Raw genomic sequence first — 15,405 nt, 5'->3', positions numbered from 1 at the left:
TATAAAAGTCTTTTATTTTTCACGTCATCTGAACTCCAAACATCTACAAGCTGCATACCATAAATGAATAAATGTATATAATTGAAAACAGGGAACAACCAAAATAAGAATATAACCCAATAAAATATTGGATTATACAAGAAAGGAAAGGAAAAAGAAAGCTAATTATGAAGTTACTGTGAATTTTACGAGGTGACTGATGAATTACTTAAAATGGCCAACACACTGTCATTAATACCACAGCTTTGTCAAGTATACTACAATTTTTTTATTATTATTATTATGCAGTGATAGTGGTAAAATACACTCAAAAAGCATGCAGTCAGGAATACATATCCATAATTGAAGTAGAAAAAGCCATCAAATGCTTGAAATGTGGAAAGGCAGCAGGAGTAGATGATATTCGACCATAAATGCTCAAGTATGGAGGTATAAAAGTCTTACCAGCGGCTGCACTGCATCGTTCAGAAGGCCTGGGCAGAGGGACGAATTCCAGATGATTTGAGTAGAGCTCTCATAGTATCCACATATAAAAAGGAAAATAAAACTCAATGTGAGAATTACAAAGGTATTTCTCTACTGAGTGTTCCTGATAAGATTTTCGCAAGTATACTTGAGAAACGGTTGAGAAGGATTGTGGAAGAAAAGCTTGGTGAAGAACAAGCTGGATTCTGGCCAAATAGAGACTGTCAGGATCAGATTTTCACTTTATGACAAACAGTTGAGAAATCATGGGAATATAAAAAAGATCTGTATTTAAGTTTTGTAGATCTGGAAAAGGCATGTGATAAGGTGCCAAGAGAGAAGCTATTCAAAATGCTACAGTTATATGGTGTCAGTGGGGCATTATATCAAGCAATGCTTAGTCTTTATTTGAGTTGTAAGTCAGCAGTTAGAATTGAATGAAGCACAGGAAGTACAAGTTTAATGTTAAATCTCGTGTCAGACAAGGATGTACATTATCCCCTTTGTTATTCATTATCTATATGGATCACATTATGAAGGAGAGTAGTATTGAACCTGTTATCAAGTTTGGAGATGTTAATGTCAAGTCTTTTCTATATGCAGATGATGTTATACTTTTAAATAAATCCGGTGCAAAGTCTGCAAGATTCCCTGTCTAAATTGAATAACTGTTGTAATAGATATGGTATAAAGGTCAGCAATAACAAGGCAAAGACAATGAAAATAGGTAGAAGCATTGAAAATATCAAGTGCTTTGTGAATGGAGAAACTATAGAACAAGTAAAACATTTCGGCTACTTAGGCATGATTTTTAGTGAAGATGGTAAATTAAATATGGAAATACTCATATTTATGAATTTAGGGACACAAAACACACGTGTTGAAAAGATTATTTTACTAATTATTAATAAAATATTAATAATTAGTAAAATAAAATAAAAAGAAAATAAATTAAAAAAATTAAATTAAATTAAAATAAAATTAATATAAAAAAATTAATAATTAGTAAAATAATCTTTTCAACACGTGTGTTTTGTGTCCCTAAATTCATAAACATGAATGCTGATCACCGTGTAACCTTAAAAGAAAGAGTCATGAATATGGAAATAGACAACCGAATCAACATAGCTGGCATAGTAGGAAGTCAGCTGAATAAATTTATATGGAATAAGAGAGAAATTAGTCAAAACACTAAATTAGCTGTATATAAGACAGTGTTCGAACCAATTTTAACTTATGGATCTTAGAGCTGGGTCAGAAGTATAACACTTGACCAAAGACTAGAGACTGGAGATATGAGAGTTCTGAGAAAGATTAGGGGTGGGGGGATGATCAGATGGCATCAATGGCAATATCATATTAAAAACGAGGATATTAGGAAAGCACTTGACATTGTCGGCATCCAGGAATGTGTTAGTAGAGCTAATCTCAGGTGGTATGGTCACTTAAACAGAATGGGTGAGGAAAGATTAGCAAAACAAGTGCTCTCTGCCAGGTTGGCAGGTAAAAGAAGTAGAGGAAGACCAAGATATAGGTGGATTGATACGATAAAAAGTGCCTTAGACAATAGAAATATAAGATCTGATAATGTTAACAGACTGATTTGGAGGAAAACTGTAAATAGCAAGTTAGTAATGATGTAAAGTTTTCATATAATACTATCATATCCTCTACACCCCTTGATGGTACCAAGAATTGGATGATGATTATTATTATCATCATTCAGGATCCGACAAAAAGAAATCTGAAGAATCCTGAATAATATGAACACAAACAATGAGTATTTGGACTCCCTGTAGGTGTCACATTTTTTGGCAGCCTGGCTGGTCGAGTGGTTAGCGTATTCGCTCTAAAACCAAAAGGCTGTGGGTTCGAATCCCGCAGTGGCCATGGATGTTTGTGATTGTCTGTAGGAAAACTAGTGGTGGTGGTCAGTGGTAGATGGAGTTGGTGAATTGAGTGGTGGAGAACAGAGCTGTAGAGCAGGTGCCCTCCCTCGATGAGTCTTTGGACTCCCTGGAGGTGTCAAATAATAATAATAAAAAACAAAATAAAACAAGGCATCTGGTCCTGATGGTATCACACCTATTGTGTTAAAAAATTGTGCACCAGAGCTAATACTTTTCTTGTATTGTCTCTTCAATCTATCCTATTCCACTGGCATCTACCCGACAACATGGAAACATGTCCACATCCAGCTCATCCCAAAGAAAGGTGAAAGCAAGAATTGGATGATGATTATTATTATTATTATCATCATTCAGGAAGGGTCCTTTCTAGGAAACACAAAGTTTATCATACCACTCCTTGAACTCATTGACCATTCTGGCTCTCACCACTCTATCAGGCAATGCATTCCACAGTTCAAACCACCCTCCATGCAAACAAACAACTTTTTACCCTCTTGTTCACGGCTTCCTTTTGTTACTTCCAGGGATGGCCCCTTGTCATCACTCCTTCCTGCTGTTCCACCAAGCGAAAGAACTCCCCAGTGTCCACCCTGTAACTACCTCTCAACAGTTTAAAAGTCTCAATCATATCATCTATACTTCTTCTATCTACCAAACCAAAGTGGAATAAGCTGCCAGAGTGCACATTCCCTCAGCCGATCCTCATAACTAACACTAACATTGTACAGTTCTGAAACCATCTTTGTTATCTGCCTGTGTACTCTTTCCACAGTTAATTTATTCCCTTCAAATCCTGGGGACCAAATTTGAGAACAATAGTCTAAGTGTGTCTGATCAGGTCTTATTCAATTGAATGATAACTATTTTATCTCTGCAGGTCAGCTTCCTTCTCAGTATCTCAGCAATCCTCTGGGTTACCTTCACCACCTCTTTGCAACATGTACCCTAAATTTCAGTTTTCTATAAATCATCACCCCAAGATCTCTTGTCTCCCCTACTTCCTCCAGTCGAGTATGCAACCTCCCATCAATATATCCAAACTTCAAGACTTTACATTTTGCTGCATTAACCGATTTCCCCCATTCATTTGCCCATCTGTCTAGTTTATTCAAATCCTCTTGCAGGGCTGCCACATCTCCACTGTTACTAATGGGGTCATCCATGGAAACTGAGCAAGGGTGTTAGAACTAGATTTTTTACTCAAGAGAATGGTGAATGAGTGGAATAAGCTGCCAGAGTCTGTTGTGGGTGCCATGACTGTGAATGAGTTCAAATCAAATTATCATAGATAATGTGCGAATGCTGAATACTTCTTGACATGATGTTTACGGCCTCTCTCGATAAGTCTAAGGACTCCTTGGAGTTTCACATAATAATAATAACCCTTACCAGCTTCACATCATCTGAAAACAACTGAATATCATCCTGCAATCCATTGACAATGCCATTGTTATAAAGGTTAAACAATACAGGTCCCAACACGACATCTAAACCCATCTAAACTTAAATATCAGCTTATCATATGGCTCCCTGTCAAATGTGTTTGCAAAGTGACAAGAGCAGTAGCTCTTGTTGACTCTCGCAGATAACATTACCCTCATCTGCCCAACACTGCATATGGTCCTTCACTAATTTCTCCAAGATATTAACAACTACTGATGAAACACAAACTGGCCTCTAGTTAGACACATCAATTCTGCCACCACTCTTATGCAATAGCACTATCTTACCTTCCTTATATTCCTTGGGTACTGAAAAGCCAGTTCAATGGAGCTGTCAATTCTTTAGCACATTCTCTCAAAACCCATGGTGAAATACCATCCGGTCCCACAATTTTACTGACATCCGGGCACTCAGTATTTAGAACACACTCTTTTCTTGTACCTCTAAACCTCAACCCTGACCTATTCCTCTAGTATTAAAACTTACTTCTCCAGGATGAAATACTCCAAGAAATTGCTTATTGAATAACTTCACTATGTCCTCCTCATTACTCACTCTATTCCTATTTTTAACCAACAATGTCATTCTTCCACAATCATTTCTCCTCCTACTGGCCACATAGCTAAAAAATTCCCTAAGCTTTTCTTTAGATCTCAGTGCCAATCTCTTCTCATATTCCAGTTTTGCCTTCCTTACCATGCTAGTCACTCTCCTGGCCTGAGTCTTATATTCTTCTTTCATCTGCTCTCCACCCCCTCTCCTTATATCTCTTCCACCACCTCTTTTTCACCTGCAGTTCCTGTTTGATGTAGTTTGTCATCCACTTTACACCAAATATTGTCCTCTTCTTTACTCGTGGAATACAGCTTACTATTGCTATTAACAAATATTCATTAACAATTTCCCAAGCACTAATGATATCCCCGCCTTCCAATTCTTCCATCCATGGAACTGCCCCAAGTTGATATCTAAGACTATTATAATCACCTGCCTTATAATTGAACATATGTTCCCTTCTCTTTGATACTCCTGCATGTCTATTCATCTTCCACGTCAAAACCACATGGTCACTCTCTTCAACTGGGGGAAGAGATACCATCTCAGTTATAATCAGCTCTTCTGATTCTCTGACCAAATCCAAAACTCTTGAACTCTTGAGCCCTCTATTACATGTTGCCTGAGACGTCTATCCCTCAAAAATTCCAGAAATTCCATTCCCTTATTACTACATGCATTTTCCTGTTCCTAGCTTATATTGCTATAGTTAAAATCTTCCATAACAATCATTCTTCTTGCACTTGCCAAGATCAACTGCCTAAACATCTCCTTGTCCCCAGGTTCTGCTCCTTGGTTTGTAGCAACATCCCACTAAATATCCTGTCTTTCCCACCTCTACCTCACACCATATGCTTTCAAAATCATTAGTATCACTGCCTTCCAAAGCCTCCACGCTTAGAGGATGTAAGTCATCAATTATCATGAGCAGTGCTCGACCAACGCATTTTCCCTTCCTATCCTGCCAAAAAATGCTGTACCCTGCTGCTACTATTCCTGTTATGATATCCTCTTCTGTCAACCATGTCTCAGAGATCCCAATTATGTTTGGCCAGGCTGGTGCTATTAGTTCCACCAATTCATCTCCTTTATTCAGGATACTCCTGGCATTAGCATAAAGCATAAAAATGTCACAGCTTCTATACCTATCGTTATCCCCTCCAGACTCCACTAGATGACTCAGTATTAACTGATGTCATCCTCCTTCCCCCAAGCACCCATTCCCACAAGAGACCACCCCTGCTACCATCCACCCTTTGAACTCTAGCTTCCCTGCATTTACACACCAACTTGTTCCTCAACCGCAATCTCTCCAGATGCCTATGTCCTTCCTCATTCAAATGTAAGTGGTCTCTCACATACAGTTACTTTCTGTCCTTTACATGTTCACTGCCAACTATGAGTATACTTGTAGTTGGTAAACTGGCTACGAGTATACTCGTATGATGCTTACTGCTGGCAACGAGATTACTGTACTGACCTTGAAGAAGTGAAAATGCTTTGCTTGTGGAGCTGGCATCAAAACTGTGTATTTTCATAGATGGTATATGCTCTGCACAAGCCAACTACAAGTATACTCGTATGATGCTTATCACCGGCAACGAGATTACCGTACTGGCCTTGAAGAAGTGAAATTGCTCAGCGTATGGGAACAGACTATGCCGAAGTAGCATGGCAGCGAACGTGTTAAATGCCCTCCATGCATCCATATATTCTAATCCTCTCTTCTGTCACATTCTGGCCAGCTCATCATTATCATACCTGGGTAACACACACACACTATCTTTCCTCTCCTGTTTTCTTTTGTACAATCCCAAGCATGAATCTCAGACCTCCTGCCGCCCAATTTACACTGCCTCTCAAGTCATTCGTGCCCACCATCACAATCATCTCATCCACCCTTTCATCCCGCTTAATTGCCATAGCCACACTTTCTATCATTCCTCCAGGCAAACACTCCTCTAGCATATTTTTTATTCATATTATTTTTAGAATTAAATAATTTTTGGATTACATATTATTTTGTTATTCTGTGTTTCTAATTTATAGAATGTTATCCCCATCATACATTTCCTGGTTCTTCACTTTCACCATTATATTCATTCTTATATTGTTGTTGGTCTGTCGTAAGTTGTGTACTAAAAATCTTTCAGGTAATTAATCTTGAAGATTCTACAAAAACTACTGTCTTTTTTCTTTCAAGCAAGTATGTTTTCATGTCAATTTATATTTAAAAATATTAATGTGTTAATTCATAATTTTGAAGCGATTATGACAGCTGGTGCAGGTATTATGTGGCATCCCTCGATGAGTCCCTGATACCCTGGAGATCTCTCATAATAGTAATAATAATAATTATTATTATTATTATATGACACCTCCAAGGAGTCCACAGACTCATTGAGGGAGAGCACCTCCTCTACAGCTCTCCATCTCCACCACTCAATCCAACTACAGCAAACCACATCATATACACTAACACCATCTCCTGCCCACCACCACTTTTACAGATAATCACAAACATCTATGCCCACAGCGGGATTCGAACCCTTAGCCTTTTGGCTGGACAGCGGATATGCTAACCACTCAGCCAACCAGGCTGGCAATAATAATAATGTTAGAGCAGCTCCGTTTCCACTGAGCTTTGCTAACTGAATATTAGTAGCTTAAAATAGGAACTACATCAGACTCACTCTTAGGCAATCATAATTATTGTTAGAAGCTATATGTTATTGTATCAGAACATTAAGTGTATAGTTAAAATGTGAAATTATTGAATTGCGAATGAATAGGAACTTTAAGGAGTGATGCAGTTCACTCATTTAAACATATTTATTGTGTCTTTAGATCATTTGTATGCTTTTTTTTTTGTTTTAATTTCTGTAATATTTCTATAACCTGTTCAAAGCTTTGAATTATAGTGCAGAATTTCCACTGTGCATTATTTTTTTTTTAATAATTATTGAATTAAATTTAACAGTGTTATCTTCCTGATCATCATCACCTAAGGGATTTTGTTTCCACTCCTCCTCCAAATAATATTCGCCTTCACTGTACAATGATTAGGCATGATGATGATATTGTGACAGGTAATGCTACATACACTTTGTTTTTGGAATACCTTGGGGGTTTGGTTCCTCTTCTGAAAGGAAAACGTGCCAGTAAATTGCGTCCAGAATTTGTTATATATGATCCACAAATGCCAGGTATGTTCTGATTGTGTACTTTATTATTATTTCAGAAACTTTTACCTTATTTCATAGATAAACTTACTAATATCCAAGTTTATGAATTATTTTTTAAGTCCCTAGATCAATTAGTTTCCCTTACATCTTAAAAAACAGAAAAACTAACTTTTTCAGTCTGGTCTTGAAGAATTAATTTTATTTTCTCACTTGATCTATTAAATTCCATAAAGTAAATATAAATTAAGTTTGAAAAATTATGAAAAAAAGTCTTTAGTTGAAAATAATTTGTAAACAGTAGGAAATATCACAATAATACAGTAAATAACTTTTTTATGATATTCTTTATTAACTGAAAAAGAAACTTGACAAAGAAAAAATATATTTGCAGTAAAGAGATCTCATGGTTAATCAAAAAATTACATAAAATAGATTTTCATACTAAAAATGGAAAGCATACAAAATTTGGTGATAGTAGATTATTGGTAGTAGTATATAAACATCTCCATGGAGTCCAAAATTTTATTTCAGGAGGTCCATTGTCTTCCCCAGCTTTGATGATGCAAAACTGAAGAAAACTATTGCTCTCTTCAGTTTTTTAGTGTTTAAAAATTTACTGGCCAGGTGTTGGCTGAATGGTTAGTATATCCACTCCATCCAGCAGGCTGTGAATTTGAATTCCATATAATTTCTTGGCATCATTAATTTAATTTAGCTACTCCATTCACAATCACAATCTCTGATTATATGATCAGATCTAAGACTCTCAAGTGCCCTCTATTACATATTGCCTAAGAAAGTTATTCCTCAAGAATTTCATTCTCCTTATTCCAAGATGCTATCTCTTTATTCCAATCAATATTACCATTATTAAAATCATTCAATGATTCCTCTTCTCTTGTACATTAATTCAATTTGACTATACATTTCTTTGTTTTCACCCACCACATTCCTTGGCCTATAGTAACATTCCGCTATACTTATCTGCACGGATTTAGAACTACTACTGCTATTTCCCTCTTAAAACCCCTTGCATTTCTATTTTGGTCAGAAGTCATCCTCATCCAACGATGGTTCACTTATTCTAACAATTTTTGAATGAAACGATTTACTCTTTCTTCTATCTGATACTCCTGGCATTCATAAAAAAGCATAGTAGTGTTATGTCCCTATCTTACGATCTTTGTTTGTTTGTCTTACAAACTGCCTTCGTCTATATTCTTCTAACTTCTAATTTTAAAACACCACCAAAATTTCCACTAATATCTGAGCTATTGTTCTCCGTAGTATCCCTAGTATTTGTATTTTAACTGCGCCCTTTGGGATATTTAGTTTAAGATATCTTGTACATAAACAGAGAAAGGAACTCAAATAACTGAAAGTGCAACTATTGCAGTCATGACACTACTTCTTATTACTCAACATTTATTCCTTAAACTTCCCGTTTCTTAACATTAATTCCCCGCTTGGTTAGGCTCGAATGTTTCTAAGCGGTGCATTGGACTAGCAATATCAGACAACTTCTTTTATCATTAAACAAAAGGTTTATTATTTCTCTAAACATGGTACATATCAAAATACACAACTAAATTACTTACACACTAAAATTAGCTTAATACAAGTAGTTGGGCTATGATTCGACAAAGGTTACTATTGTCGTGACGACTCTTTTCTGTCGTGTTCTAATTCACCATCTAGTCTTAAGTCACTTTTATGAATAAAATAACTAATTACGAAGTGATCACCGATCCAAAAGTAGGGAAATTTATATTTATACTGCGCCACCCTATTCTTAGATTAGTCTATATAAATAGTAGGATCAATTCTTAATCAGGTTAGCAGTCTTCTCATTAGGCCGAATTATTTATTATCATTTTTACTTAGGATTCCCGCAAGATTCGAATATTTATGAACGGTGCAATAATGAGGAATTCAGGCAAACACAATATTTAGATCAACAAAATAAAACATTTAATATATGATATGGTTAACAAATACAAGAATTCTATTTTAAATGGAACTATACAAATAACTTAATATATCTTCTTAGGTCACTCATGCCAATTCAACGTTCTAACTTTCAAATACAATTCACAGTCTAAATAACACAATTCTTCTTATTTCAAGTTAATATAACAACATCACATTTAATCAGTCTTCACAAATCTATCAGCTCAATGTTTATATTCACAGCAGGCAATAAACCACGTAAGCAATATTCCAAGTAAATATATTCCGGTCCTTGAACATCGGAAGTATATCACAATCAATGCTAAAATAGACAAACTTATACAACTACTCTTACCGGACAAATTCTTCAATACATCAAATTATTGGGAGAGCACTTATGAATTAACTTAATTAACGTTAGCGGAACACACACAATAAAAATCTCCACAGTTTTAACTGTGCTACTATTAGTCGCACTTCACTAATCGAAACATCAGTGATTAAGTACTGTTATCTTCTCTTGTTCACTTTTCTCCAAGTAATCAATATAACTCTTTCCTAGGGCAACATAGAATTAAAATCGTAATTCAGATTAACTGGAACTAATCAGAATTTTCGCATTGACTGTCCAGTTTCCTTTTTATCTGATTACGACATTAACCTTTCTTCATAACGACAGCCGATTTCGCATATAACATTAAACTTTATGATTCACTACTTATTGGTTCACTTCCGAACACTATACTCATAAATTTCTGCCCTGAGGATTTTATAATCTTGGTTCCGCAAAACTCTCTCCTCACTCGCTTAATAATAATTCTTCTCCCTTCCCTGTCTTATCTCTGACCTTCCTACTCTCTCTGCTCTATCTATGACCTTCACTCCCACCTTACTTTCGAACGCCACGCTCTCTTCACTCGTGGTTGTTTACGCGTGCGTCTCCATGACAACAGACTAAGCGTAAACATTTCGCTAATGTAATGTATGCTCTTTTACTACTACTACAGTGATTACATAACATTGAATATTTCACAAATAAGAACAACAAAATATTTAAGCTACTTCATCAACTTTTTGATTGCGTATACAGTTAAATATAAAATAACACTTTACGTTACACCATATATATTTGGTTACACAAAATTCTATACATTTTATTATTCTATAAATTAATAATAGGTCAGGTTTTAAATAAATATTTAATTAGCAATTCTCAATTAATGAATAATAAATAATTTTATATAAGTCATGATTAATATTTAATAAGCAATGTTAAATGTGAATGAAAAATAATAAATTACATAACATAGCTTCATTCACAATTTAACACTATGATCATGCCGCCACAAAATTTTTATACAAAACATGAATTCACCTAACATAAAAGTTTCAGATCATCACACATTAATAGATTATTCAGCTCCAAGTACACTAACACATACATTAACTACTCTAGCACATATTTATGACAATTCCGATTCTCTACACATCACACTAGGCATTCAAATTCCTCAGGCTACTTGGTTACTCAATTTACACTAATCAAACTCAATATTCATTAACACACAACTATGTCATTAACTTTCCTTTTACAATATAGTAGACACTCAAGATTCTTAGGATAATTAATTATTCACAAATTATCAACTCTAGCCAGCTTACTTTTAACACTCTCTATCAAACTCTAAAGTCCTATTATAATTTCTCCCTAATCACTTTAACAGTTCCGTAATATGACAATGGTATCTATCACATACAACTTCTAGTTAACATAAGACAAAATTCACAATACCTTTCTTTAGCTTCATTTACGGGCTTTCACCTTCTACTGAACGAACTTGCTTGCATAAGTTCTTACAATTCTGGGCTATATGAACATCTGCACCGTCGGCTGTACTATCCGAAACGAGGACATCGATATTTTCACAGCTTCCTATGACTCTCTGGTATATTTCGCTTTCTACATAGGAATACGGGAATATCTTTCCCGTTCACCTTCGATTCCTTGTTGTGGCATGAGGATATATGCCATATCTCTCCACTCAGGAACACCGTGAAATCCACTAGAAAACCAAACTAAAACCACCGCGACTATCCAAACGTTTCTTCTCTTCTCGCAAAAAGGCCTCAAGCCTCCTTGACCACCTAAACGTCTCCCCCAAGACCCAAAAGAGCCTACTCCTCGAAAATCCAAAGTCAAAAGAAAAAAGAGCCCCTAAGGGGGGGGTTACCAACCCTTTTATAGCTGCTCCCCTAATGGCGCCCTTTCTTACTTCTTTTTCCCACCTCCTACTTGTTTTCCGTCTGTCTACCAATTGGGTGGCATTCTGGCCGCCATACGTCATTTTGATCGGCAACTCGTAACGAAGTTCCCATCCGGGCATAGGCCCTAAGCGATATTCTGTTATTTCTCTTGTTAGCCTCTATCTTAACCCCCGTTCAAACCTTTTCTCAGAATTCTACTTAAAGCTTAATCCGTAGCCTCTTACATAGCGTATTTCATGACTCATCCTTTTATACTTATGCACTTAACTCTTTCATTCTTAATCGCATTACTATATTAATTCTTAGTTAGCTACTTATTTAATACAAATTCCTTGTTTAGTCATAATACATCTTAATACATTCTTTTCTTTTGTTATCTTAACTAAGCAATAGACCTTTACATTTTACTCAATTTATACTGGATGCAAGAATATTACATTAACTAAATTATCCTTTTTTTTTTGCAGGGGTTTTTATTTATGTTATTTATTTTTCATGTTACACCATGATAACTGAGAATACTATATTCTCAAGATATCAGGTGTAACAGTAGTTCCTTTCTTGGTCTATAACCCATCCTATCCATGTTTCCCCTTGCCTGCACTTCTCCACACTTGTTCCTACCCACTGACCTTTGTAATCCTTACCTCATATATCTTCCCAGCCTTAACTATTCGCCATCCAAGGCCCTTCCATTCCTGTGCTGACTATCTCCTACATGCATTACTGTTTCCAGAATCTGTTAATCTTACATAGTATCTTCCTGTCTATATTGCCATGACACTGATGGGACTTCAGTAATGCTCAAAACCAGCATAAATAATGATCTTTTCCATAATGCATGGCAGTATGTACATCTGAAAGAAAGTGCATGGGATACTGCAGCAATTTAATATGAAGTCATCTGCCTCCATATACAAGTTGACTGGTCATGAAGATACTTCAAGTGCAAGCTTTTGTTTGTTTATGCTTGGATAACAGATTAAAACAAGAATATAATTCCTCATTTATTATCATTTACTTTGTAACAAGAGAAAAACTTTCTACAATGATCTCTAATCCAAAGTGTTTTGTTAATGGCTATAATTCATATTTACGAATTTAGGGACACAAAACACGTGTTGAAATGATTATTTTACTTATTATTAATAAAATAACATGATGTTTCAACCCCTGTATTGAGGTCATCATCAAAAAAATACATGTGTATAAGAAGACAAGCTACATTCTCTTGCTCTCTACAAAGGTAAATAATACGCTGTTAATTGATCTTTTATTTAGCCTGACCTGTAGTGGTTAAAAAGAAAAAAATAATAAACCCTGCTAAAGTCCTCCTGTACTAAGCTTTTATTCAGGACTTGTACAGTTCAGGTTGCTATTGAATGTTGAAAAAAAAAAAAGAAAGAAAGAAAAAATCTTCACCAACTCTTCTTGTATTGAGATTTTTCTTTAGCTTGTTCTGGTTGTTATAACGGTTGTAAATGGGTCCTCCACATTCTTGAAATGGTTAGACCGTCATTTTTGTTCAGATTAGGATTGTGTTTGAGCATTTCACATGCTTCTTTAAATTTCCTCTCGAACCAGGTTTTGGTGCGGTGTAGGGACTCGGTACCTTTCCAATCAATTCTGTGGCATGTCTGGAGTGCGTGGTCTAAAAGGCCGGTTTTTCCGAAATGGAGGTATTTAATGTGTCATTTGTGGTCCTACAGGGTGAACTGTCCTTTCTAATTGGGATGGTTTGCCCTGTTTCCCTATCTATGGTAAGTTACATGTACATTGTATTTTGTAAACCCATGGGTGGGCTAGGTGTGGAAGAGAATCTTTGGAAGAACTGGGTAGGTGTCTTAATTTTGTCGGAGGTTTAAAGGTGGTTTTGATGTTGTATTTGTGTAGTGTTCTATTTTTTCTGAAATTCCCCTAACATAAGGAATGGCAATGGCAATTCTTGAAATCTTTTTTGTTTTTGGTGGTGTCTCTCTGGAGGATCTTGTGAATAGTTTTTTTTTTACTGTAACCATTTTTTATAAATGTCTGGCTGGTGATCTCATATCCCTAGTTTAGAGCTTGCTCATTTGAACAAATAGTTTGAGCTCTGTGTTTAAGGGTGCTTATGACACCTAGTTTTTGTGTTGGATGGTGGTAGGAATTTTTGTGTATGTACTGGCCTGAGTGTGTGGGTTTGCGGTAGACTGAGAAGCAGAGACAGTCTGAGGGAAGACGTGTGACAAGTGTGTCTAGGAAAGGAAGAGCGTTGTTTTTTTCTATTTCAATGGAATGTATTTAGTGCTTTGCGGCCATGGGGCCAAATGGCAAAAATATCATCAACTATCTGAGCCAAATTTTAGGCTTTAGGCACGCTGACTCTAGAGCTCGTTGCTCAAAGTCTTCCATATAAAAGTTAGCTATTGGGGGGAAAGTGGTGAGATCATGGTTGTAACTTCTTTTTGAAGGTAAAAATTGTTTTGCCACATGAAATATCCAGAGCGGAGTACGTGGGCAAAGAGGGCTGTAATGTCATGTGGAAATATGTTCTGTAGGAGCACAATAGTATCGTTGATCGGGACATTGGTGAAAAGGGCAGTTATGTCAAAGCTGACTAATAAATCTTGATCGTTGAGTGTACTGTTTTTAATTTTGCTTATGAATTGGTGTATATTTTTTATGTAGGAAGGGGAATGACCTACTAATTATTTGAGTGTGGCTGCTAATTTTTTTTGCTAAGTTTTAATTTGGGTTGTCGATTCCTTCAGCAATCAGACGTAGTGGCATGTTTGTTTTGTGTATTTTTGGCAGGCAGTAAATATTGGATGCACGGGCATAATGAGGTATTAGTTTTTTGGTAGTTTCTTCTGGCCATGTGTTAACGGATTTAATTAATTCAGTTGTTTTCTTTTTTGATGCGTTTTGTGGGGTTGTAGTTTATTTGGTAGGTGTTGTGGTTGGATACCAAATGGTTTATTTTTTCTGTGTAGGTTGTCCATCTAAAACAATAGTAGCATTCCCTTTATCTGCTTTTGTGATTATAGTTGTTTTTTAGGGATTTGACAGACAGTTTTTCTGTTTTGGTTAAGCTGCTGCTTAGTTTTTTGTTTGCGTTTAGTATGCATGATGTTTCCATATGTATTTTGTCAGCTAGATTGGCGGGGAGGCATCTTAGACCTCTCTTGATTTGATAAATTATATCCAGTTTATTTACTGACCTTGGTGCTATGGCGTAGTTGAGGTCTTTTTCCAGTAGTGAGAGTTTACCTTGGATTAGGTTGTAGCTTGATTTGTTAATAACCAGGCCGTGGTCCGATGGTGGTTGCTTGTTCCTCACTTCGGTTGTTGGTGATTGGCTGCTCCTTTGGTTATGGCATCCTGATTGTCTTGTGCTTTCTTGTTGTTTTAGTGCTTGGAACTTCTTTATTAATTTTTCCTTGTTTTTGAGTAATAGGTATTTGGCCATGTCATCTGTGATCTTGTCTAAAATATTCCAAATTTCAGAATTAGCATAGCTGGATAGCTCTAATTTGAGTTGTAAAAGTTTGGCTTTGGCAAATGCTAAGTTTTTTAAGTAGCAGGGTTTATTGTTGTTTTGTTTTTTTACCACTAGAGGTCAGGCTAAGTAAAAGATCAATTAACAGCATATT

General features: G+C 36.0%; 1 protein-coding gene across 1 annotated transcript in view; it reads left to right on the top strand.

The window, feature by feature from the left end:
- Positions 1-15,405, top strand: part of LOC150099318 (tubby-related protein 4-like) — a 215,813-nt gene that overhangs the window by 164,045 nt on the left and 36,363 nt on the right. The window contains exon 9 of the mRNA XM_090404314.1: positions 7,354-7,579. Within this exon, the coding sequence (XP_090260440.1) occupies positions 7,354-7,579 (226 nt within the window). The remainder of the gene's footprint in view (positions 1-7,353; positions 7,580-15,405) is intronic.

This window comes from Typopeltis vanoorti, chromosome 14, assembly GCF_054136105.1.
Source record: "Typopeltis vanoorti isolate ZY-2024b chromosome 14, IOZ_Tvanoo_1.0, whole genome shotgun sequence".
NCBI classification, from domain to species: domain Eukaryota; kingdom Metazoa; phylum Arthropoda; class Arachnida; order Uropygi; family Thelyphonidae; genus Typopeltis; species Typopeltis vanoorti.
This window is presented reverse-complemented; position numbering and strand designations above follow the sequence as displayed.